The sequence below is a fragment of the Macrobrachium rosenbergii genome, chromosome 30 (assembly GCF_040412425.1).
Source record: "Macrobrachium rosenbergii isolate ZJJX-2024 chromosome 30, ASM4041242v1, whole genome shotgun sequence".
Taxonomy (NCBI): Eukaryota; Metazoa; Arthropoda; class Malacostraca; order Decapoda; family Palaemonidae; genus Macrobrachium; species Macrobrachium rosenbergii.
Genome location: NC_089770.1, coordinates 14,565,480 through 14,591,916, shown reverse-complemented (window position 1 = coordinate 14,591,916; position 26,437 = coordinate 14,565,480). Strand labels below are relative to the sequence as shown.

At 36.2% G+C, this 26,437-nt stretch overlaps 1 protein-coding gene across 2 annotated transcripts; it reads left to right on the top strand.

The window, feature by feature from the left end:
• The first annotated feature begins 551 nt into the window (after positions 1-551).
• Positions 552-26,088, top strand: LOC136855066 (small G protein signaling modulator 3). 2 transcript variants are annotated; one of them, XM_067131843.1, is made up of 17 exons: positions 552-698; positions 1,580-1,811; positions 2,591-2,744; positions 2,963-3,061; positions 3,454-3,617; positions 3,777-3,987; positions 4,925-5,055; positions 8,539-8,772; positions 9,399-9,493; positions 12,559-12,701; positions 18,164-18,314; positions 19,011-19,137; positions 20,457-20,567; positions 21,594-21,761; positions 22,200-22,342; positions 24,155-24,259; positions 25,220-26,088. In XM_067131843.1, the coding sequence occupies exons 2-17, from the start codon at positions 1,667-1,669 to the stop codon at positions 25,469-25,471; spliced, it is 2,433 nt and encodes an 810-aa protein (XP_066987944.1). In that variant the 5' UTR covers positions 552-698; positions 1,580-1,666; the 3' UTR covers positions 25,472-26,088. The 2 variants fall into 2 exon arrangements, with proteins under 2 accessions (XP_066987944.1, XP_066987945.1); XM_067131844.1 differs by having other exon boundaries at positions 588-698; positions 1,586-1,811.
• The last annotated feature ends 349 nt before the right edge of the window (positions 26,089-26,437 follow it).

Sequence of the window (26,437 nt, the reverse complement as noted above, 5' to 3'; positions counted from 1 at the left end):
GTATCTGCGTCATTTGTCCTTGGGGCAAACAGCCAAGAGCAAGATTCGTAGTGCAGAATATGATATAGTGATAAAATCAAATGATATGAAGATTAAATTTCAGGGTGCTGGAGTTTCATTTCAGAATGGAAAAATTTAAACAGATAATTGTGTTATATTCATTAAAAAATAACCGTTATATATCAAATAACAGGACGGAATCAGTAGTTTTAGAAAAAAAAAAGTCTTTTTAACCTATTCTGTGGGGTTGGGTCGTTTGGGTGAAAATACACATGTTGAGGAACATAGTAACATATAAAATTAAATAACATGCCTCTATGTAGGTTATATAAACGTTACGAAATTAATTAGATAAAACAGCCAGAATTATGAGGACAGAAATTTCAGTTCACATTGAGAAAGACAGTAGGAAAATTAGTCGCTTAAGAAAGACTGGAAATTAAATAAAACACAAAAGAAAACAGTTCTAAAATCATGAACAGGGAACCACTATCTTATGATAATTTTTATCAGTCGCAACTCTCAGCACCTTCAAAAAGGGAAGCAGAATCAGAGCCATCTTAGAGATACGCGACCGCCTTTGTTTGGAGACCAGGAATTCCACAAATGCAGGGAGGAAGAAGAAGAACCGAGTCACCAGCTGTCAAAATTGCCTTTGGACAATAGCAACGCCTACGCAAGAACGCAACGGACTACAGGTTAGCCTTGAATTAAGTCCAAAATAACCAAAAAATTGAAATTAAGTCAAATGTAGTTATAAAAAGAGAAATGAAGCTGCTATGTAAGAGAATGGAGGAGATTTAAAGGCTGTTTGGTTAGGAATTTTCGAGGCTTTTTTTGTAGGACATTTATGGTTATGGCATTTTGTAGACGTAACTTTTTTTAAATTAAATTTTGCAGGGTTAAACCGGTTTAGGTTTTACTAAACTCAAGAATAAAACATAATCCATTGGTGAACATACGTAGCTGACACATAAGCATAAGTAAAACAATTGTCATGAGTACCTTCAAGCACTCTGTCAATCTGTGAATAATGAATCATATGCCATTAAACCACGGTGAATAAATTATGCATAATTATAGTTTAATAATAGCTTTCTTTGCACCGTCAAATAATTATGGAAATTTGGGTGATATATAAAAGACTGTAGGCTAGCGGATATGCTGTTAGGCTATAGCCTACATAGGTAGGCTATGCACTAGTTGTCGATAGGTGTGTGTAAAGATTTCTCCTAGTAACCTTTAAGGTAGATTTAGATATTTGGGTAAAATTACAGACTACTGCAGTGGCCCACTAGCTTGGCAACTACCAGTTTACATGGAAAATTGAGTGCCATGCGTAGTACCAGCCCCTTGGGGATGAACTTATAAACATGAACAAAAGATGATGAATATTATAAACATAAACAAAACACATGAGCGTAAACAAAAACATAGACAAAATATGGCAGATATCTCAGTCAGCAGTTGCCTTGAACCAGGCTGTGGCCATAGTCTTTTGTTTTACCTTTGTTCTCACTATATAAAAGAATTGTTTGTTATTGAATATTAGTTTTGAGGCTTTTTTATTATTTTCCAGTTTCAGGCACAGCAACAGCAGCAGCAGCGGTTTGGCACAAAGGCTCAACTGTGAAGTGGTGCCAGCCGGTGCTCGTGCTTGTTTACTATGGAAATAGCACGTTCACTCTTTGGTGTCCGTGCTCCAGAAGGTTATACTGATGGTACAACTCACGTCCATGTTGACACGGCCGTAGATGAGGATGAAAATGATGAGGTCTTCCTCCCTGATGCACCAGAGGGACTGTCAACAGGTAAATTATTCTGGATATATCAGCAATATTGTAAGCTTTTTATGTTGTGTGCATGAAAGTCAGAAGTTTAACAATGCCTGTTTATTTTCATAAAAATACAAACCATTCAACACATTTTGTGTTCAAAAGGTTTATTGTATCAAATAATAGAAATGCTAGATAATTTCTAAAAATTTTCATTGTTAATGGATATCCCAAATACTGTACTAGAAATCATCCATTATAGTGAGATTATACTATACAGGCCAGTAAATTATAATTAGTTGGAACACTCCACCATAAAAGGATAAAAAAAGGAAAGCTGCAGAAAGTGTACATGGAAAAACTTTGCAGCTAAGGCATTCAAAACAACCAAACCACAAAATATTTTAAGTGTTTTTCTTAATAGTAATTTAGGTATGAAAAGTGTTGTATAAAAAGATGGAGTATTGCTGAGCTGCAGCATGTAACTCAGGCTGGCTTTCATTTGTCATTTTATTATGCCAACTCAAGTAAAAATGGCATATTTAAAAGTATGGCTTGTATACCATACTATGAATTGATGAAACTGTTTAAGAGATCATATGCGTTATTTTCCCTCAGTTAAATGTTAATTCCGCAGTCAGTATAAAGATGATTATGTGTTGTACTGGATATTATTTCCCATTTAATCTTTGTACCAGCAATACAATACTGTAATACTTTAATAGCCAGGGTGCCAGCATCATAATCATTATAATTTGGGGAGTCGTTTGAAATGTGTCTGAGGAACACACCACCCTCATATCATTACATTTCAGGTATAAGCATTGGAAGGTCATGTGGAGGCTTAGGAGAGCCATGTGTCGGAGGTCCATTTTCTGCCGTGACCCCTTCAATGTGGCCACAAGATATTCTGACCAGGCTTTCACAACAGGATCAGCACGATGATCCCAATCACCAGCCAGATTACAGGTGAGGAAGCTTGGGGTATGTAATTACTATTGTATGTTGTAGACTGAAAATCTAAAGTCTTGTAATTAACACGCAGTTTTGACCAACTTGAATCAAAGTACATATGCACATTGTGGTGTATAAGTACAGGGTTAGGACCAGAGTGCTGTAATGACTTGCTATTACACTGCAGTAATTAGTTGTAAGTCGTCATTGTAAAATCGGAAAAACTGTTTCAGGTTTGATGAATTTGGGTTTCGTGTAGAAGAAGAAGATGGACCAGAACAAAGCAGCACAAAACTTCTAAGTCAGCCATTTGTTGAAGATCCACAGCACAGGTTTGTATGCTGAGCATGACACTACTGATGTTACAGAATTTCTTTTTCATTATCTGTAAAAAATTCAAATTCTGTAGAGTTTACTGAAGATTTATTAAAAAAAAAAAAATATGGGAGTGGAAAATTTTCCAAGCACTGTAATGAGAAGGTAAAAATTTGTAAAGTTTCAAGATAAATGTACTGTATATGATTTTTAATATGCTTAAAGGACTTTATCCTCTATATTTTACTTTTTTTGGCCTAAAACAGTAATACCACATAAGTATCATCTCTCGGGTATCTGTGCCCTCTGACCCATGTGGCATGAGAGAGATAACAAGTGGGTTGTATTTACTTTCAGGTTATTTGTGATGCCCTTACTTTAACCCTTTTTAAAAGTAACTTTTTTGTAGGTTGCAGTGGATAGCTTACTTGGAATTCAGCCATAGTGATGAGGTAGGGGAATTGACCTGGGATCATGTTGATGTCCGCTTACCAAGAACGGACAAGTTAAGAGGAATGGTTCGGGCTGGAGTACCTCATTCTCTTCGTCCGCAGCTGTGGATGAGGCTGTCTGGTAAGGAATTAATTGACATTGATGCTGCCATCGTTATATCACATTGTGTTTTCTTGTTTATGAATTTACGATGTATGATGTCAGTGTCATGTCACATTTGACAAGAATTATTTTAAGGAAAACTTGGGATGGATTTGAACTGTAGTTTTTAAAACTCAGGTGCTCTTCAGAAGCAGCGACAGTCTGATATATCATACCGAGAAGTTGTAAAAGCTTCCAGTAATGATGCTCTGATGACTAGCAAGCAGATCGAAAAGGATCTTCTCCGCACTATGCCAACCAATGCCTGTTTCTCTCAGCTTACATCAACAGGCATTCCGCGTCTGAGACGTGTTCTCCGTTCGCTTGCTTGGCTCTATCCTGATATTGGGTGAGTTTAACTCTAGTAACATTTTTGTGTGATAGAATTTTCATAGTTGTGATGAATTTATTCATGTATTTTGCAATGCATTACCAATAGTTTCATATGAAAGCACAGATGTTGTATTGACTTTTTTGATACTGGGTGAATCTTGTACAACAATCTTTTATCTCATGTTCTATAGGATTTGAATTTTATTTGAAGCTTTGCAAAAATTACTCAAATGGACACTGATTACATATAAAATTTTTAAGAAATAGTGTAGACCCCCATTTTTTGTAGGATGTGATTTTTATTGGAATTTTGGGTCATTTTGATGTCATAGAGTATATCATATTTTCATGAAATCTAGTATTGTAACCCTTTTATGATGTAATAGTAATTTATGTTTAGAAAAGTTTGCACAATTAGTGAGTGACAAATTGAAAATTTTTTAAACCTTTAGTGGTATAGACAAGACATATAAGTATTTTCAAGAATAGCCATAATACTCCATAGAGATAATAAAAAGAAATGATGTTTGTTATTTCAAACTCAGGGTGGAACTTTTCTGCTAGCTGCGAAATGTTGTTTCTGTCAAAAGGGGTTGACATATAATGAGCTTTATATATAAAATGGAGCATCTTAAATTTATGACCACATTACTTTGCTTTTAAAATTTGTTTAATGAGTCCTGTGGGTAACACTTGTTCCCTTTTCAATAGCAAATGGTTATGTCTTGTTCAATTTAATAACAAATGGCTGTGTCTTTGAGCTGTGGAGTAAAGATGAAAATGCTTTGAAATGATTTCTTTCTTCACTGTCAACTGATCATCTTGTAATATTGCTTCTTCTATAATTCTTGATTTGTAAAGTAGATGCACTCTAAACATTGGTTTGAGCTTCGTAACAATACTCTAACCCTTTGTCATGCTGCATGATGTCTACTAACTGGGATGCATGTCAGGTACTGCCAAGGGACAGGAATGATTGCTGCATCTCTCCTACTTTTCTTAGAAGAAGAAGAAGCATTCTGGGTTATGTGTACAATTGTAGAAGACCTTCTTCCTGCCTCCTACTACTCTTCCACACTCTTGGGTAAGGTTGTCATTCAGCGTATCCCTTTGTTGATCTGTACAGGTCAGTTTTCTTATCCCATCACAGTACAGTAGTTTTTTCTTACATTAAGAAGACTACAGTAGTTTAAGCAGTTGTGGAAGATATCCTGTGTAAAATGCTGTATAGCTTAAACAATAGCCAACCTTTTAAGAGTTAAGGATTTTAACAAAGTGGCTATATTAAATCACTTATCATCATGAACACATTTAATTATAATTATTATTATTATTATTATTATTATTCAGAAGATAAACCCTGTTCATATGGAAGAAGCCCACAGTGGCCATTGACTAAAAATTCAAGCTTCCAAAGAATATGGTGTTTATTTGAAAGAAGTAACAGAAGGTAATAGGAAATGCAGAAATAAGAGATCAGGTATTAGAAAAGATATTAGAAAAGAATAAAGTAAATTGACAAATAAATCAATAAAAGTATAAATAAATGCAAGGAGACTTGTTTTAGGGTAGTAATGCATGGCACCTGCTTCTGAACTTTTGAGGTTCCAAATGCCCAACATCCTCAGGGATTTGTGAGTTTCCTTCACGTAGATTTTTTGGTTCTCATACTTCATCATCTTAGTTTTAAAATGTCCATCTTGGGATCTCACTCTATTTTCCAGCATCTGGGAAAAACATGTTTGAGCACCCCTGACTTCTAGTGTGATCTTCAGTTGCACTGAACCAGGAATCTCAGCATTTAGAAAAATATATTTTTTTCCTTTGTAAGTGCTGATGTCTACACAGCATAAAAATGTAAAGTCCATATACAGGCAGTCCCCGGTTAACAGCGGGCTCGGTTAATGGCAATCCGGTTTTAAGGGGCTTGTCTAGCAATGAAAATCAGCAATTTTCGGCGCCGAAAATCGCCGATATCTGCTTATCGGCACCGATAATTGGGTATTGGCACTGATACATGCCTAACAGAGGCACCGATAGCCAAAAATTGGAACTTTTCAGCGCCGATAAGCCCCAAAAAGCGCAGAAAATCACCGATTTTTGGTTAGCAGCAATTTTCGGTTATCATCACACCCTCAGAACGGAACCCCCGCCGATAACCGGGGACTGCCTGTATATAATTTATATATATATATATATATATGTGTGTGTGTGTGTGTGTGTGTGTGTGTGGCAGTCCCCTGCCATTGGGGGCTCTGTTCTGAGGGTGTGATGATAACCAAAAATTGGCGCTTTTTGGCGATTTTTGTGGCTTATCGGGCGCCAAAAATCACTGATTTTCAGTTATCGGCACCTCTGTTTGGTATGTACCGTGCCAGTACCCAATTATTGGTGCCAATAAATGGAAATTGGCTATTTTCAGCGCCGAAAATTGCTAATTTTCTTCGCTAAACAAGCGCCCATAAAACCTGGATTGCCATTACCTGGGACTGCCTATGTGTATATATATATATATATATATATATATATATATATATATATATATATATATATATATATATATATATATATACACACATACACACTGATCCCCTGGATTCGCTTCTCACAATTCACGGACTCAGCAATTTGTGGGATTTTCTGTGGAACATATACAGTTTGCACATTATTTGCAGAAAATTCACCTATTCGTGGCATTTTTCATAGAGAAATATTCACAGATTTCTGTATTTTCATATCATTTTTGTGGCTAAATGCACTGTTTGTGATAAAACTATTAAAATTTTCAATTATGAGCATTTGTAGAGGATTTTTTTGGTGTTTTGAACTATCAAAATAGGCAGTTATAAGTGTTTTAGAGGGGTTTTATGTATTCACAGATTTGAGCTATTTACAGGGATAGTGGTACGATCCCCACGAATCTGGGGAGTTTACTATTTTTTATATATATATATATATATATATATATATATATATATATATATATATATATATATATATATATATATATATATATATATATATATTTTATATATATATATATATATATATATATATATATATATATATATATATATATATATATATACAGTATATATATATATATATATATATATATATATATATATATATATATATATATATATATATATATATAAAATATGTGTATATTGTATATATATATATATATATATATATATATATATATATATATATATATATATATATATATATATATATATATATATATATATATATATATATATATATATATATATATAGGCAGTCCCTAAGTTATCCATAAAAGTTCCAGTGGTGTGACGATATGTGAATATCACCAAAAATCACCAATTTTTGGTGCTTATCGGCGCCGATCACCAGAGATCAGCGCCTCTGTTAGGTACGTATCGGTGCCAATACCTGATTATCGGCACTGATAAGTGGAAATTAGCACATATCGGCACCGAAAATCGCAGATTTTCATTACTAGACAAGCCCTGTAAAACCAGATCGCCGATAACCGAGCCCTCCAATAACTAGGGACTGCCTGTATATATACAGTACAATAAACCCCTGTATTTGCAGGGGATGCATACCGCACCCCCACAATAGCAAATTTTGCGAATACTTAAAACCCCTCTAAAAATACTCAGAACTGTCTATTTTGATAGTTTAAACATAAGAAAACCCTCTAAAAATGCTTATACTGTACCTGAGTATTTTAATAGTTTTATCACAAAAAGTGCATTTAGTCATGAAGATGATATGAAAATACAGTAATTAGTGAATATTTCTCAGTGAAAAATACTGCGAATGGGCAAATTTTCCGCGAATAATGGGTAGATATGTTCCACAGAGAAATCTGCGAATACGTGAGTCTGCAAATATTGAGACTGCGAATACGGGGGTTTTACTGTATATAAAATAGTTTTTTCTTCTGTTTACTAATGAAACATTCCAATGAACCTTTAGTCTTCAGCAATCTCTTTCTGCTTTATCCAAACTTGCAATTCCTTTTCGTACTGCCATCTGTTCATGTGTGAATAGATAATCATTTATTCTGGTTTATATGAACCAAAAAAGGGTATCCTAAAGGAAAGTGTTTTGAGTGGCACATCTTTCCTCCTTGCAATAAGAATATCACAGGTCAATTGCCAGGTGTCATTAGAAATAGTTATCTGATTCTACACTTCCTCAAACTTACAATGTGCCCAGTGTATTCTTAACATTGCCGTCACAAAAGTAAATACTCGGGCCTCTTTAGTAGGTTATCAAGTTTCTGCAGAAATAACAAAAGTATTCATGTTCTATGAAGATATCAATTGGAAAAAGACATTTAGAAGGAAATTATCTTACTGCTTGTGTTTCAGCCGAAACACACAGTAGTAGGCAACACAATAGAAAATCCTGTAACAGGTGTTTGTAGAAAATTTGATTGTCTCAGTTTATATAAAATGCAAAAAACTATCAACCCTGATTATGACCATTATTGCCACTTCTTACAGCAAAGGTTGCTTTCCAAACCTTGAAACTTATTTTCATAAATAAGATCATCTTTGTTTTACAGGTGTACAAGCTGACCAACGCGTTCTTGCTGCTTTGGTGGCCACTCATTTACCAGGTGTTGAGTCAGTTGTTCGGGAACACGATATAGAACTCTCCCTCATCACTCTTCATTGGTTTGTGACTGTTTTTGCTTCAGTGCTACACATGAAGATTCTCCTTCGAGTGTGGGACTTGTTTTTCCTTGATGGATCTATCGTTCTCTTCCAAGTAACTTTAGCAATGCTTAAGATCAAAGGTATGGAAGGTCATTGTTTTGCTTTCTCTTTTACCTTTATTGTATTGTAGTAATTACAAACTATAACTTTTAGACTAAGAGCAGAGGGACTTAACAGGTGATTACAGGAAAAGGATGTTGAACGATCCTTTTGAAGTGTACATTTCAAGACATACCACACATTTGCATTGACGGTAATTGGTTTGAAGGGTCAAGTTAGAGTGGAATCTTTAAATGTCCATAACATGTACCATTAAATTATGGTAAAAACAAGAATTTCTTGGAACCATTAATAACTTATACATATGTTTTCGTGACATGGAGTTTAGTGTTTTTATTACACTCATGGGAAGAAAATCATATTGGATGGTTGATGTATTTTGAATCAAAGTCTGAATAGATTTCATATGATTTTAGAAAGAAATCTTACTCCATCCTAATTCTCTTTTCAGCCAAAAGGTAACTTTCTATCATTTTGTTAATGTTTGACGAAAACTTTGCACTCCATCTCAAGGAACTGTCATTTTTGTGGACATTCCAGTGTTTGTTTGATCCAACACCAAGAAAAATATAATAAAATTTCTCTTATTTTTATATTTTGATTGTATACCAACTTAACATGCTTTAAAAATTTATTTTTGTTGCAGAGGCTGAGCTTCGTAGTTTGGAGAACTCAGCCCAAATATTCAATGCATTGTCAGACATTCCTGGTGATGTGGATGATGTTGAATGCTTATTCAGAGTAAGTTGTATTAATGTTTTTGAACTTTACTTGAAAAGCACTGTGTAATTGTTGTATATGATATGACTTAACCCTTTTGCTTACTGATGACTGATATAGATGTCATCCAGATTTAAGTCTTTTGCTTATTGATGATGTATGCAAGTGTAAAAAAAAATTGGTACAAAATTGCAGGCAAGATGAGGATAATTTTTGGTGCGTGTACCTGATATTCTTTTTTATAAGTATGTAACATTTATGCTTATTTTTCTGTATAGTTTATCTTTTATCTTTTTTCTGCAAGGAAGAGAAAGAGAGGAACGAGCACTTGAGTGAGTGCCACTTTCTTTTACTTAAAATGTGTCGCTACTTTGTCATTCATTTCTTCATATGTTCCTGGATATAATGACAACTTTTTGCATTGCAGTAGCTAGGTAATTTATTTGGGTATGCTATGTATAGAAAAAGAAGACTACTGCAAATAGGTTTTAAGAAAATTTTTTTTGGGGGAAAGTGCAGTTTTCTCATATCTTGTAATTTCTACTTATTATTCCACCTACTTAAAGTTATTTGGGGGGACTTTTAATGGTATTGTATAGAACAATCATTCAGCTGCAAAATAAAATGAAATTGAGCAGTCTACCTGGAAAGTTGTAGCTATGCTTCTGTGAACAAAAAAGTATAGTATTTTAGCACGAATCACTTTTCTTACAGAAAATGTGACGTTACTTTTCATTAATGTTTTATATTTTTCTAGCTATAATTAAAACTTTTGTATTGCAACAATTAGGCAATTTATCTGGGTGTGGTATGTACAAAAAATAAAGACTCTATCACGGATAGTTTTTTTGGGGGCAAATTTTTTTGGGGAGAAGGTGCAAACCTTTCTTGTATCTTGTAATTTCTACTCATTATTCCACTAACATCAAGTTATTTTAGGGGGAATTTTTATGCTACTGTATAGAGCAATCATTCAGCTACAAAATTAAATACATAGTAAAATTGAGCAGTCTACCTTGAATATTGTTGGAACTACACATCTTTGAACAAAAAAAATGTACTATATAGAGCGTTTGTTTCTGCTTATCACATGGGTGACTGTCCCTTTTCTTACGGAAAATGTGATTCTACTTTTTCATTCATTTTTTCATACTTTCCTTGCTATAATTACAACTTTTTGCATTGCAATGACTAGGCATTTATCTGGGTGTGCTGTGGATAAAAAATTAAGACTATCGCAAAAACTTTTTTTGACAAATTTTTTGGGGAAAGTGTAAAATTTTTTTGTACCAAAATTTATACTTACTATTCCACCTTCATAAAGTTAGTATTTTTTTTTTTACACATGCCATTGTACAGAACAATCATTCAGCTGCAAAATGAAACAAATTGAGCAGTCTACCTTGAAAAATGCCAGAGGTATGCTGCTTTGAGCAAAAATGGTATACTGTAAACATTTTTACATCTATCACTCGAGTCCCTGTAACTTCCCACAGTCATAATTGTTTATAAGGGTCATAAGGGAAAGGGATAATGTGCTTGTATATCACATGTGCATAAATGATGTGCAGTGCATGTCTTATGTGAAATACAATACAGTACTGTACAGTATTGTGCACTTGTGTAATTGTTTAGTATACAGACAGCATATAATTGTGTGATACAGTACATGTGCTTTACAAATTTATCCTTGTACATTTTTTAATAATCTTAAGTCTGTATTCAAAGGAGGTCTACCCGTTTAATTGAAGCTGTTAGTTTTTATTATCATGAATGGTAGTTTCTTCCAGAGCAAAGTCTGGTTATTTGTAAGTCTCCTTGACTGGTTTCTTGTTAAACATGAACCTTTCATTCATAAATAGCTTACTTCTGTTTAGAAGGCTCCCCAGTTACACTTGTTAATCCTGAAGGATGAAGACCTCGCTGCAAATGCCCAGACCAAGCCCTGAATGATACTTTGTTTTGACTCTAGAGTGCTTACAGTCACCACCCCACTTACAAACATTCATAGATACGAACAGACAGTCACAAGTTCAAATTTTGCTCTGCACACTTATTCTGCTAGTAAGAATTTTTCCTAAGAACAGAAGAACACGAGGAAGAAGAAGAACCTGTTCCTTTAACCCCTTCCCTGATTATCCCGAGTATTCTCATGATTAACAACCATGGATTCTTCTTACAATCAAGAGAATACTTGTTCATGCTCATAAAATATTCTTACTTATTTCTGTCTTCCTGATTTAACTCGTTCTTTTATGAACTCCCATTTTCTGTTTTTTTTTGTCAATAGATGGTGGTGTGCATTGTTTACTTTGTGTACTTCCAATGTCAGATGCTGCTTCTGCGAAATTCTCAAGTTCATAACTTTCAAAGCATGGAAAAAATACTTAAATTTTCAGTGTTGCTTAAATCTAAATTTTATTTGTTTCTTTCTACCTTTCTAGCATCCAAAGTAATTCTTGGTAATACTGCATGATTTACAAGTGCAGTGAAAATAGTCTAATCTGTGACTCCTGAGTTAACTTGGGAATGTAACCATCAACAAAAAATTATGCACTACATAGTAAAACAAGCTTATGAACAGCCGCTCGGAATGTAACTCGTTCGTAAGTAGGTTGGTGACTGTATTTAGTCCTTTGAGAGAATTGATTTGTGTAGCTAGGTTCCACTGTAAACTAACCCTAGGCTAGTCCTAAAAACCCTTCCTGATAGAAAACACCTGCTGTTGATTGATGTCCCAGTCCCAGTTCCTTTACAGAGAGATTCTGCTGTTATTCAAATTAATGGAATTTATTTGTTCCTATATAAATGCAAACCTTCGTTCTTTACATAGGATTTAGCTTGACAAGGTAGTGAACTACCAACAGGCAGGGGGAAGCCCCACCCACCTGTCAGTCTGCACTCCACGTTGCTTCTGGCTGCCATTGAATTCAGACATCTTTCATGACTCTGCCTAGCTTTTGCTGTTCGAACTTTTGTTGATTAAACTTGAGTGCTGTATTCCTTTTCATTTTTTGGGATGTGGACAGATTTATCAAATTTATGTTGTAGATTATAAAGGATTTTGAATGACATTTTTTTCTCAGGTGATGGAGAGTGTTTGTGGTAGCTTGACAGACGTTATGGTGGAGACTCATCGCCGGAGACACCTAGCTTACTTGATGGCTGACCATGGTGCTCTGATAAATCCAGATCACTCTACAAATTTACCCAAGCAGCAGCTGAACAGGTCAGAGTTACAACAGGCAACATATTGTAAAGCATAAAGCTATAAAATAGTTCTTATATGTAAATCATTAACAGGTTTTGTTTCATTTTATTTTAAGGGCTTAGATATTTATTTATAAGTAAAAAAATGCAAGACAGTTGGGAGTTATTTCAAGAACTGCATCCACATTTAAAGATATAATGCTCATCATAGGTTAATGCAGTAAAAAAAAAATTGAAATAATTATAATGAAAAGATTTGGGATGTGCAACCATGTTCCTTAATCTCTTGTCAGTTGTGTGAAACAGTAAAACTTATGGCATGAAATATTAACTACTATTTCTGAAGCTTTTAGATTATTATGCTCGGTAATGTAACATTTCATTCTAAGTGTGATTATGCTTGGTAATGACACATTTAATTCTAGGTTTTATATGCTAATGTAGCCCCCTCAGAGAGGAAAAAAATGTATATTATTGAAGTGAAATGTACCCCCTATCATAGCTTTATCTGTGGTTACTTGGCACGGGTTCAACAAGTGTTAAAATTGAAGCAGTTGTTAATGAATGCTCCCAATAGTTACCTCCACCCTTTGATGGGTGGGGGTAAGACAGCGAATGTTTTGGTTGTCATTCTGTTCTAGTTGGCAAATAAAGATGGATGTGTAGACAAGTGCTCTGAGATGTGGGTTTTTTTTCTTGGTTAATGAATGGATTGTCTGGATTTTTGTCTGTAGTTGGCAATATGGATTCTTCTTCTCAGTCTTCCCTATCTTAATCTGTTAGAATTTTGTAAGGTAAGTCATTGCAAGACCAGATTGGGTTAATTGATGTTAGTTAGTTAGTTATAAATGATTTGTTTAACCAGACCTCTGAACTCTTTTAGGGTTCTTCTTGGGCTGGGAAAAGAATGGGGGAAAGAGTACATAAAAAATTAAGTAGTTAACTAAATAAATAAATAAATAAATAAATAAAAAAAGGGGGGGGGGAATTAGGAGAGAGAGAGAGAGAAAAAAAAAGGGGGGGAGATTATATTTTACTTATCAATTTAATTTTGTTTAAGAAGAGAATGATATTATTAATTGAAAAGTTATTACCTTCTGCTAGAATATCCTTTATTGATTTATTTTGTAAATAAGTCTTTCTTTCATGATGCCATCTGGGACAGTCAATCAAGATGTGTTTGATTGTTACTGGGATGTTACATCTTTCACAAGTTATTGGGTTTGTGTGCGGAGTTGACATCAGATGACCATGTGTGAGTCTGGAGTGTCCTATTCTGAGTCTACTTATGCATGAACTATACATGGATCATTGAGAGGTGAATTGTGATTCAGACAACCATTGTGGTCATTGCAAGGATTGGTCTTTGGAAGAAACAGAGATGATAAATTGCTGAATTAGAAGAGAAGGATAGACTTAGGAGAATGTAAACAGAACAGTCTTGAATCTAGGTTTTTTTAGAATTAATTCCTGGTTAAGAAGATGGAGATAATTCTATAGTTTCTTCTTTAGTGGATATAGATCCTTCTACACCCACATGTTAGCTCAGGGTAGTAGGTTAGATTTAATGCAATTAGATAATGGCTCAGTTAAATGTAGAATTGAATGTTGTGTAACAATTTCAGTCTTTTGCATTGAATGTTGTCCAGTGCATTGGCAGGGACAGTGTCCCCTCATTCCTTTGGCCACCCCACAGATGTAGCCTTGCCTGTCACCTCTGCACCCTTGTCAACAGGCCTGGTAGTCCAGGGTTTCCAGATGAGGACTAACTTCCTAGGATGTTCAAGGACTGTGCCTTCTGTCTCCTGCCTTTTCTTTCAGTTCTCCATAGACAGAGTTAGATTGCAGTCACATAAGGACAGTTATGGTAGGTCAATATCTTCAATAGGTCTAGACCTTGTTTTTGACCCCATTGTCCCACGGTTTTTCTAGCGATTCATCTGAGCCAGATAACCGACCGCAATGCGTAGTGAGTGCTGCTATTGCATCTGCAGCCGTTGCTAGCAGCCCTGAGTCTGTAGTTAGGCTATCAGGAGTGAGCTTTCACATTAGTTCTCTCCTTTGATTGCCAATGGTTGAAGTTTTGCTTCTGACAAGGCCACAGTTATGTCCTTGCCCAGGCTTTTGTGGCTTTTATGGACTGTTTTTCAAGCCTGGCTAAGCATGCCAGATATTCGCATTCGCCTGTTAGCCTGTCACTTTCCGCAAGGCGTTGAGTCCACATACAGTTGTGCATATGTCTTCGGCCTGCATGAGGTGTCATTGAGGCTGCGCAAGGTGTTATTGAGTTCACACGAGGCGTTAGCTTATCTACACAGGCATCAGCAAGTCTGCACGGGCATCAGCAAGTCCACACGGGCATCAGCGAGTCCACACGGCATCAGTGAGTCCGCACGGGTGTTAGCGAGTCCAAGGTGTCGGTGAGTCCACGAGACTTCAGCGAAGTCTGCACAAGGTGTCACTGAGTCCACTTAGTGAGAGAGCTTTTGACTTTCAAGCTTCTGCCAGATGGATTATGAGAACTTTAGCACCTGGTCTTATGAGACCTGGTTCTGGGGTTACTATTGTCCCTAAGGAAGAGGACTCTTATTGGCCCTGCTCTTCCTGACAGCATTCTCCTTTGCTTCCCATTCAGGAAGAGGAGCATTCAGTCTATCCCCTCAGTTTTAAGGAATTAGTTCAGTTGTGCTTAGACAGATATCTGCAGTCCTTCCTTTAAGCTATCAATTTCTGTACTTGGGAGACTTGACTCAATAGACAATGTTTGGCCAATCCCCTGCGCAATAAACCTTAGTCTTCCTAACAGACAGCAAGGGAGACAATAGAGAGGACTTTCAAGAAGGAGAAAGTCCTCTCTATTGTCTCCCTTGCTGTCTGTTAGGAAGACTATGGTTTATTGCGCAGGGGATTTTTTCCCCTCTTCTCCTGATCCAGCTGTTATGGTCCATGTTTTTCCAGCCAAGAGAGGTGCAATTGGGTATGCCAAGCCACATTTCTCAATTCAAGAGGCCGAGAATATGTATTTAATTTGGCTAATGCCATGGAAGCTATACCCTTTAGTGAATTGTGCTGGACACTGTTAATTGTGTTTGAAGGAGTTTGGTGGACTTCTTCCTCCTTGGGTTGGGTCAGAGAGCCTTTGATAAGCCCTAAGGGTTTTTGTTTCTTTAGCAAGGCTTTTTTGATTGTGATAGGTGAACTGGCTCGTGTCACTAGCAACCTTGAGTTCACACTGGAGATCAGCTATGCTCTCGGCTGATTCCTTCATTCTTCCTCCTTAGCAGACGGTGATTGGTTTCAGCTCATCCTTTTGGAAAGTGATAGACAACAAGCTATCCATTTCTATAGCTGCAGGGACAGGGAAAAAGATAGAGAGGACCAGAATAGTACTTTTCTCCATCATTCCCAGGCCATTAGAGGGAAGTCACCTTCTTTTCCTCTTACTATAAATGCACTTTGGGCAAATCTGCCTCTTTTCCCCGGTCTTCCTTCCGGGCTCAGGAAGGAAGAAGTATCCTTTTGGCAGCAAGGATCCAGATTTCATTCTGCCAAAGGGGGATGTTCATTTCCTCCACTAATATCAAGATTCCTAAGTCTCTTTAGCCCATCGAGCCCTTGTGTGCCTGTGGATGTAGTTTGGGCCACTTCACTCAAGTGTGAGAACATGTAGTGATAGATGCCCTGGTAAAGGAAGTTCTTTTGGAAGGTGTTTGTATTCCTTTCAGGAATTCACCACCTCTTCAACCAGCTCTTACCATTCAGTCTTACAGAGCAACCTAGAGGAGAGACAGGTGTTGGTCAGGAAGTCTTTTCTCCATTAGAGAAGACAGTGTTAGAGGACTTTTTACACAAGACTGTTCCTAGTGCCAGGCAATGGGAGGTCAGAGGACAGTCCTAAACATACACAGGCACAACCTCTGTGGCCAAGTGCTTCCCTTTTATCCATGGAGTCAACCTCCGCAATCTTTATCCGCCACAGAGGAAGGTACATGGATGTTTTTGGGGTAAATGAACGATGCATACTCATGTCCCCATTCGCCAACTTTCAGGAAGTGCCTACTCTTTGTCTTTGTGGAAAGACATATCAATGTTGAGCTCTTTGTTTTGGGCTGAGTTTCATGCCCCAAGTTTTCACTAGGGTGCTATCCCCTTCATGAATGTTTTACTTATTAGAAGTAAATTTACTTCTGTGCTTGGATGACTAGATTATCTTTGTGAAGTCCAGGGGGTTTGCCTGAGGGCAAGAGAGCCTGTGCTGGGCTTGGCAAGGCCCTAGGTTTACTAGAATGTCACAAGTCACCTCTGGAACCTACACAAAGAGTGCCCTACCTGGGCATGGTGATTAATTCTGTTCCGTTCAGGGTTTTCCAACACAGGCTCGAGTAGAGAATCTGTTACTAATCAAGAGAGAATTCTTCTCCTCAGGGTTCATGTCTGCTAATGCTGGTTGTATCACTTAGGCCACTTATCTTCCCTGGAGAAGTTAGTTCCGAGTGCTCGACTTTGGATGTTACGTTTTCAGTTGCACTGGCAAGGAGAGACTCAGCCAGACCATGAATTGTAGCTGTGGAGCCAGGAACAGGTCCTTTCCCTTCATTGGCTGATGTCCACTGTATTGCTTCTTGCAGTATTCAGTTACCTTGGTCGAGGATGGGGGTGTGGTTATGGAGAACCAGTTACTTCAAGGTTGTGGTCACCACTAGAAGTGAGTCTTTGCTTTAACTGCAAGGAGTTGCTGGCTATCCATAAGGGATTTAAGTAATTTATGTCTTCTCAGGCGTGCCTTCTCTAGTTCATGTAGGAAGGCAAGGGGCATGAATTCAGAAACCTTGGTAGCCATCACCAGGACTTTAGCTTCTGGACAGTGGAGAGGAATATTGTCCATATGTCCCAGTTAGTTCCTGGTTGACTATATGCTTGGTGGACACATTAAGTCATCCAGGATAGGTACTCTCCCATGATTGATCTTTACCGTGTAGTTTGCAAGGCAATTTGGAGTGATCATTTGGTTGTAAGGAAATTTATTACTTTCCTCCAGCATTCAATGTTGAAGTCAGCTAATGATAGAGGGTAAGTTTCACCTCAAAAATAATGATTTTTATGATAAAATAAATTTTTTAGGTACCCTCTTATCATTGAGATCCCTCCCTCCTCCCTTCTTAAGAGAGTAAAAGAAGAGTGACAACCAAAACATTCCCTGTCATGCCCCCACCCTCCGAAGGGTGGGGGTAACTATTGGGAGTGTTTGTTAACGATTGTTTCAATTTTAACACTTGTTGAACCCACGCCAAGTAGCCGCAGGTAAAGGTAATGATAGAGGGTAAGTATCTACAAAATTTATTTTATCATAAACATCATCATTTTGTTTTGAAAGTTCAAAATACAGCTATTAAGGTCTTTAGTGGCCTCTAGTGTTGGTATTTATCTTTATTATTTGCAATTTGAACCTTGTTTCATCTTCTGTTTAAATTTTCCTTGCAGACGTCAAGTAACAAAAAACAAATCCATGTTAGAACTCATTCTCTTTGGAGAGGATGGCAGTGCAGACGACCTGCGGAACAAAAATATTCGGCAGACTGAGCTGCTGGTAGATCTTCGAGAAGCCGTCCTTCAGGTTGGAAGGCATTTTCAGGTACAGTGTTTGTTGGTATCCTGAGAGTTGTTATTACATTAACTAGTTGCAAAAGCCACAGGATCCAGGGACCTTTTTCAATTATTAATGGCTATATTGAGCTGACAAGCAATGATATGCTCTAAGAATTGGATACTTGGTTCATCAAAGGGGATTTGTGAAAATGTACTGCAGCACGTTATAGTTAGCACCGAGCTTGAAGATTGCATGCTATTTAAAATAATCAGAATAATGCACTATAATGTGGGTGACATTTGATATTGATACATGAAAACACAGTATGTTGCATATCCGTGTAATAAAAATGTAAATACAACAATACGTCAGATTCATAGACCTCACCTTACTGAACTACTTACCATCTATGTTATTATGATTATTTTTGCTATGCTACCAGTTTTGAAGTCATATATTTTTAGATAAATCTCTTAAATTAAATGTTAAATGTGAACTACAGGTTAGTTTAGGTTAGGAACTATGTGGAATTGCTATTAGCTTAAGATATCTAGAAAATATTCAAGTGTAGGCTGTATTATAGGGGCTTTTTTACTTAACGGACTTTGTTACTTATCATAAAGCCAGACCTCCAAAGTGACTGTTAAGTTGAGGTGCTAATGTACAAGTGGTATCAGTATTATTCCTGTTATTAGGACCGATGCTTTAGTAGGTGTTCCTTACGTGCTGTGTTGTTTTCAGGGCGTTGAACCATCCTTTGGATCTATCACACTTGCACCTGACTATTCTTTGGAATCTCATGCACAAGATCTGCCCGAATTCTTGGCAACTGCTAGGTCAAGACACAGGAGAGCAAAAGCTTTACTGGGTATGTAATATTTCATTTTTGGGTGAAATTATTATGGTTGAGTACAGTACTCCTGTAAATGACTGCATCTAATAATCTCCGTAGTTTTTCATATTGCCGACACTTTCTTCATATCCTGTTTCTGCTGTTATTTTTCTCATTGTTTTAATTATCTGAAGGTATTGATATGTATCATACACTGTATAGTGTACAGGCGGTCCCCGGTTTACGACGGGGGTTCCGTTCTTGCGCCGCGTCGTAACCCGAAAATCGTTGTAAGCCGGAAAATCGTCGAAAATCGTCAAAAATCATAAGAAAACCTTACTTTTAATGCTCTGGGTGCATTGAAAACGATGTAAACTGCATTATTATTGAGTTTTACATCAAAAAAACCTTCAAATTATGATTATTCTGCCGTTTGGGGCCTATATTTCTTCCGTCGGATCGTCGACGACGCCGTCAAACCCCGGAACATCGCGTCGTAAGCCGGGAAATAATTTCTGATGAATATATTTGAAAAGCGTCGTAACCTCGAACGTCGTAAGCCGGAACCGTCGTAAACCGGGGACTGCCTACTTGAAAAATGTGAAGAGGAGGATGCTAAGTAGCTGTTAATGGAATATAGACTTTAGGCCAAAGGCCAAGCACTGGGATTGAGGTCATTCAGTGCTGGAGAGGAAATTGAGGTTAGGTAGGTTTGAAAGGTGTAACAGGAGGAAAACCTCGCAGTTACACTCTGAAATAATTGTTAGGAGAGGATGGGTGGCAAGATGGAAGAAAGATGCTATGAATTGGGGGTACAGTAAAAGGAAAGAGAGGGGTTGCAGCTAGGGGCCAAAGGGACGCTGCAAAGAACCTTTAATAATGCCTACAGTGTACCCTGTGAGGTGCACTGATGTCACTAACCCCCTATGGGGAACAGCACAGATATTAATCAACACAGCAATTGGTTTTCTTCCTTTAAGGTTTTTTCATGTATATTAGAAATGTTATTCTTCAAATTCTTGTGAGATCTCTTGATGAAGCCATCCACATTGTTGCCAGATGACATGCTTGGTGAATGTGAACATTTTTATATCCGGAAAGATTAGAACTTGAAGAGGAAATCACATTTGACATAAAAATTAATTTAAGAACCTGGAAACAGTTATGCATCCAAGAAAATGAAAGGCTCCATCCTGAGTGCAAATTGCCATCATTTTAATTCTCATAGAGGATTAATTGTAGAATATTAGAAATAATTTCATTCATTCATAAATATTTTGAATAACACTTTCATCTTTTTATGATGGCTTTCACAAATTCTGCCCTGTGAACTCAGCCTCCACATCTCATTCCAGATTTTGAACGACACGACGATGATGAACTGGGTTTCCGAAAAAATGACATAATTACTATCGTATCACAGCGTGATGAGCACTGTTGGATTGGTGAATTGAATGGCCTGAGAGGTAATATCAGTGTAAAATCAAGTGTATATCTAAACAGTTGATTACCCCTGTTTCAGCAGTGTCGAATAAGCTTTTTTTTCAATTATTTGAGGTAACTGCATTGATGGTGATTGTATCATTGATTTCTTGCTCCAGCAGAGTATCATGTCTGTGTCTGTCACCATTCAGGATGTATGTTGAGAGGGACAGACTTGAAATTTTTCTGAAACAAGAAATCAATACGAACTTCACAGTCAGTGCAGGTAATTGAATAAATGCACATTTTAGTTTATATTATTCACACAAAAGCATATTTTGTCTAACCTTATGAAGTTACAGCTAATTTAAAAATGCTCATTATGATGATGTTATTTAAGGTATCTAGGCTTATTCTTTGGACATCTATTTCTCTGCTACAGGTTGAGGAAGAATGTGGGCCACTTTTCATTATTGTACTGTACTTGCTTGTACTACAGTATACTAGAGTTAGGCTTTAATGTAACATGTGATCCCATACTAATGAGCAACTGCAATTCTAATGAGTTAATTTGAAAAACTGAATTAAAAAATGATACACATATCATCCCTCTTGTGGCAAAGTGTAAAATAATACATGCAGAGGATGGATCTGTATAATATGATTTAAATGGTAACTTTTGTTTATTAATGAAGCCTGCATAAAATGACATGGTATATACCTAGGTTAAAATTTGTAATATTTTTCTTACTCTTTTAGTTGATTTTATAATTTTACTCTTTTAGTTGATTGGATAATTTTTGAAGATTATAAAGAACAGCCATGTAATGGAGGCTAAACAAGACTGCTTTCTTGTACTAAAGCTTGATAATTTGTATGAAAATACTTGCAAGTTTTAAGCTTTATAATAACTACTGTCCTCCATATAAAGCTGAGAGATTTCAGAAACAAATGCATGCTGTATATTTAGATTTATTACACGAGAACCGGGTCCTTTTTAGTCAGTATAATGATTAACTATAGCATTTTGCAATGTATGAAACATTAAAATAAACACCTCTGGACTTCAGGATGGTTTCCAGCAAAGTTTGTAGAGATGCTGGATGAACGAAGCAAAGAATACAGCCGTGCTGGAGACGATGCAATCAACGCGGTTGTGACGGACCTTGTTCGTGGAACCCTCTGCCCAGCTATCAAGGGGATTCTCCTACATGGAATGCATCGGACGTCACTCCTAGGTGGGGTTTTATTGCTGATTTTCCCTTCTATTTGATAAAATTCTTCAGCAGCAAGTTAAGATCATGTGAATTAATACCATGTACTCCTAGCTTGAGTTCATGAATGCTGGAACATGTCTGTTTTTTTTAGTTTTGTGCAGTCCATTTTGGTATTGTGATTTTATCCAATGAATTTTAACATATTTTTTTGTTGATTTGAAATTAGTTACAATATTTTATCAGTTTGCATTAAAGTATTGTGGATTTTTTAGGCCAAGTATCCCAATATACATTTTATAAAATAAGCTTTGCCAAGTAACTTTTAATTTCTTTATACTACTAATTTTTAGATATTTAAAACCCTTTATCATATTTCTTTGACTTGTTGCAATCCATTATGTTTGCTACTATTACTATATATTGTTAATGAGGTACAGCAATTTGAGTTTTCATATTTAGGTGGTCCTTGCCATCCATGGCTATTCATTGAGGAAGCAGCAGCTCGTGAAGTAGAACGCGACTTCTCGTCAGTGTATTCGCGGCTTGTTCTCTGCCGCACTTTTAGGTTGGATGAGGATGGAAAAGTCCTCACGCCAGAAGAGGTTAGTATTTTTACTCATAGATGTATAGTACTAAGAATGCTTTTCTCATCTGCACTTCACGTTTAATAACAGCATTGCTGCAGGGGGGAGGGGAAATTGGTGCTGTAAGTTTCTTTGCAGTGTTCCTTCGGCCCCCGGCTGCAACCCCTGACATTCCTTATACTGTACCTCTCTTGATATTCTGGTCTTCCATCTTACTTTCCACCTACTCATACTGATAGTTTCATTATGGAATTGCAAGGTTTTCCTCCTGTTACCCTTGAAAACCTTTTTACTCTCAATTTCCCTTTCAGTGCTAAATGACCTCATAGGTCCCAGCACTTGGTCTTTGGCCTAAATTTTTTATTCCATTCCAGTAACAGCATAGCAGTTAAAAGTTTTTCTTGATTTTTTTACTTACCTGAACTAAATTTTGTAACTGTTTGGGAACATTGGTTAGTCAGTCTAGACAATAATTGCCAAACTATTTTTGTCTGTGTAAATGCTTAAATATTCTTCTGTGGTCTTTGTTGGTTTTCTTTTACATAACAATGGTGTAATGTTCATTCATCCATAATTATACTGGACTAACCCTTTTGCTCATGACTCATATGAACACTTACTTTTATGGGAAATGGCAGTGGCTTGAGCAGTGAGCATAAAAATTTTTATACCATTTTTGTTCAAAGATCTGCAGCTCCAACAATTTTCAAGGTAGACCACTCAATTTTGTTTCTTTTTGCAGCTGAATAATTTTTCTATACAATGACATAAGAAAGTTCCCCGAAAATAACTTTTATGTAGGTGGAATAATGAATAGAAATTATGATACAAGGAAATTTTGCACTTTCCCCAAAAAATTGACCAGAAAAATACTGTTTGTGACAGTCTTCTTTTATTATACATAACACACCCAGATAAATTTCATAGTTTTGCAGTGCAAAAATTTGTAATTATAATAAGGAAAATATGAAAAAAATGAATGACAAAGTAGCTGAGCGATTGCTCTGTACAATGATATAAAAAATCCCCAGAATAAATATATGTAGGTGGAAAAAAAAAAGTATAATTTACGAGGTATGGAAAATTACGCACTTCCCAATTTTTTTATAAAGTCTTCATTTGTTATTCATAGCACACCCAGATAAATTACCTACTTACTGGAATGCAAAATTTGTAATTATACCAAAGAAGGGTCACATATTCCGTTAAGTGGCTGGCACACTCTCTCTCTCTCTCTCTCTGCACAGTTAGTTAGTTATAAATGATTTGTTTAACTCTATTCTGAACTCTTTTAGGTTCTTCTCAAAAGAATGTACATAAAAAAATTAAGTAAACTAAATAAATAAATAATAAAAAAGGGGGAAATTAGAAAAAAACAATCCAAAAAAAAATGAGAAAAACAAATAAACAAAAACAAATAAGTTATGTATGCACTAAAAAAAATATTTCCTCTCTTTCTCTCTCTCAGTTATAGAATAAAAATCTAAAACTATACACAACAAATAAACATACAGTACATTACATATATACACAAAAAATATTTTGTCTCTCAGAAAGAAGGTAAATGATATACCGTAATTATAAAAATCTAAAACTGTACAAAACAAATAAATATACATGTCACATACTCGCTGAAAATTATCCCCATCTTGTCTGCTGGTTTGTGCAATAATTTTTTTTTTGACATTTGCGTGTCATCAAAACGCAAAGGACTTAAATTTGGATGGCGTCTATATCAGTCATCGATAAGCAAAAGGGTTAACTCGGTACCTGAAATGTTGACAAATTGCATGAAGAATTTTAATTAATTGACCTGATTACAAATTTCAGCTCCTGTACCGATGCGTTCAATCAATCAACGTTAGCCACGATGCAGTTCACGCCCAGATGGACGTTAAACTTCGGTCGTTGATTTGTCTTGGATTAAATGAACAGGTGGGTAATTTCTAGGTAACCACTGTTGTAGTGCTTGCTGTCACCAAAATGCACATTACACCTTGTTGCCATAAATTATATCTACACAAGTCTCCCTGAGGATGTTGTGCAGTTGGAACCTCAAAAGTTCCACTCTAAAACAGTTCTTATATTTTAATACTTTACCTACATTTTTATTTATTTATTAATTTGTGAATTTATTTTTTATTTTCTAATAACTGATCTCTTCTTTTTGTTATTTTCTATTACTTCTGTTACATCTTTCAAATGAGCACCATATTCTTTGGAAGTTTGAATTTCAAGTCAAAGGCCCCTGTGTCCTGTTCCAGGTGAATAGGGTTCATATTCTGAATAATAATAATAATAATAACCACAAGAAGCTTTCCTTATATAGTTTTGCTTTTTACTTTTGTTTCTCTATGTTACTTCAGCTTATATTTTGTAATTTTCTACACAATAAAGAAATGAGGATGACCAGGTAGCAAATACTTAGCAAGTTTAACACTTAAAAATGAGCTGTGTACTATTAAAGAATATGCTGTGCATTTGGAGGATAATCAAAATACCTAATTCAAACATTATTTCTTAAACAGTAAAAAACATTTAGACTAGGTATTGTTTTGAGAAAAGTAGAGAAATTTTACTTGTATTAGAGCCATGTAAAGATATATTCATTATGGTTAAGCCCTGAAGTCCATAAAGATTTGTAAATACCAGACACACCACAGTGTATTTAATCCTTGGAACTTCAGTGGCCAGTCTTTATAAATCAAAACAAAATGTATTCATGCTTTGTATACCTGATTAATCTTGGGAATGTTCATCACATTGTATGGAATCAGCCAGTGTGTTTTTTGGTGGCCTACATCACATTTATTGCTATTCGTTTTGAGGCGATACATTTAGTGATTTATTCTTCATAGAATCCACAAGTTGATGTTGTTCATTCCCTCTCTTAAGGTATTGCATCTGTGGCTGGAAGTACTTTGTTCAAGTGCTGACATAGTGGAGCGCTGGTACCAACCTTGGTCATTTCTCCGTTCACCCGGATGGGTCCAGATCAAGTGTGAACTTCGAGTTCTGGCACAATTCCCCTTCACTCTGAATCCTGACTGGGAGCTTCCTCCACCTCCTAATCAAGACCAGAGACCGCTAAGGGAAGGTGTTCGGGACATGCTGGTTAAACACCACTTGTTTTCATGGGATCTGTAGCACATGACAAATGCTATAATCATATGTACTGTACTGCAGTACAGATGTTCATGAGAGCAAGTGGACTGAGATGTGAAATCCATATATCATGGCGACAGAGCCAAAACTTATTTTGACAGTATTTTTGTAGTATCTAATATTTGTGAGTCAGTATGAAGATATATGCTTACATTTAGTTGAGAACATCCAGGAATGTAGATTTCATTTTATGTCAAGTTTGGAAATATTGCTGAACTTCCAGTATAATAGCAAGATTGTGGGGGTTTGTGTTTTTGATGAACATGTAGAGCCAAGCACAGTTCTCAATGTTTTATGCAATTTGTTCAGACATTTCTTAGACTTCAGTCTTTGTTTATTAGACTTGAGCTGGTTTCCTCAGACTTTTTTTCAGTTTTGTTTTGCACGTTATGCTATTATTTGTATTTACCTATTTATTTGGTGAAATAATGAAGCAAGATTGCTTTGCCCTACAAAAATGACTTCCATATTTATTAATTCTTTGACCTGTGACTTAACTTACTGTGCCTTTTTCTGAATATTTGCTAATTTGCTTCAGTAATTAAGTATCAGTACAATGTAATTTATTATGTGAAAATACATTTGCTAAGTGAATTCAAGAACACTCCTTTCTCTTTTCGGTCCTCAGTCCTTCTATTCGTCTCTCCCTTTAGGGGATGCACCCTACAGTATACCATGTAAGGCAAACTGTAATAGACAGTTATATATTTATTTGCCTGCTGCAGTTTAATGAGAAAACACAGTCACATCTCAAGAATCATAAAGCTTACCTGAAGGACTTGTTCTTAAATGAGAGCTGAAACTTGCAGCAAGATAAAGTTGAACTACTAGGTGGGAAAGAGCCAAAGGGAATGGATGAAATATAAAAACCATGAAGCAATGCAATGGGGGGCAAAAGAGTCCCTGCAAGGAGTCTTGAGCACTGTCACATTGTACAGGATGAAAGGA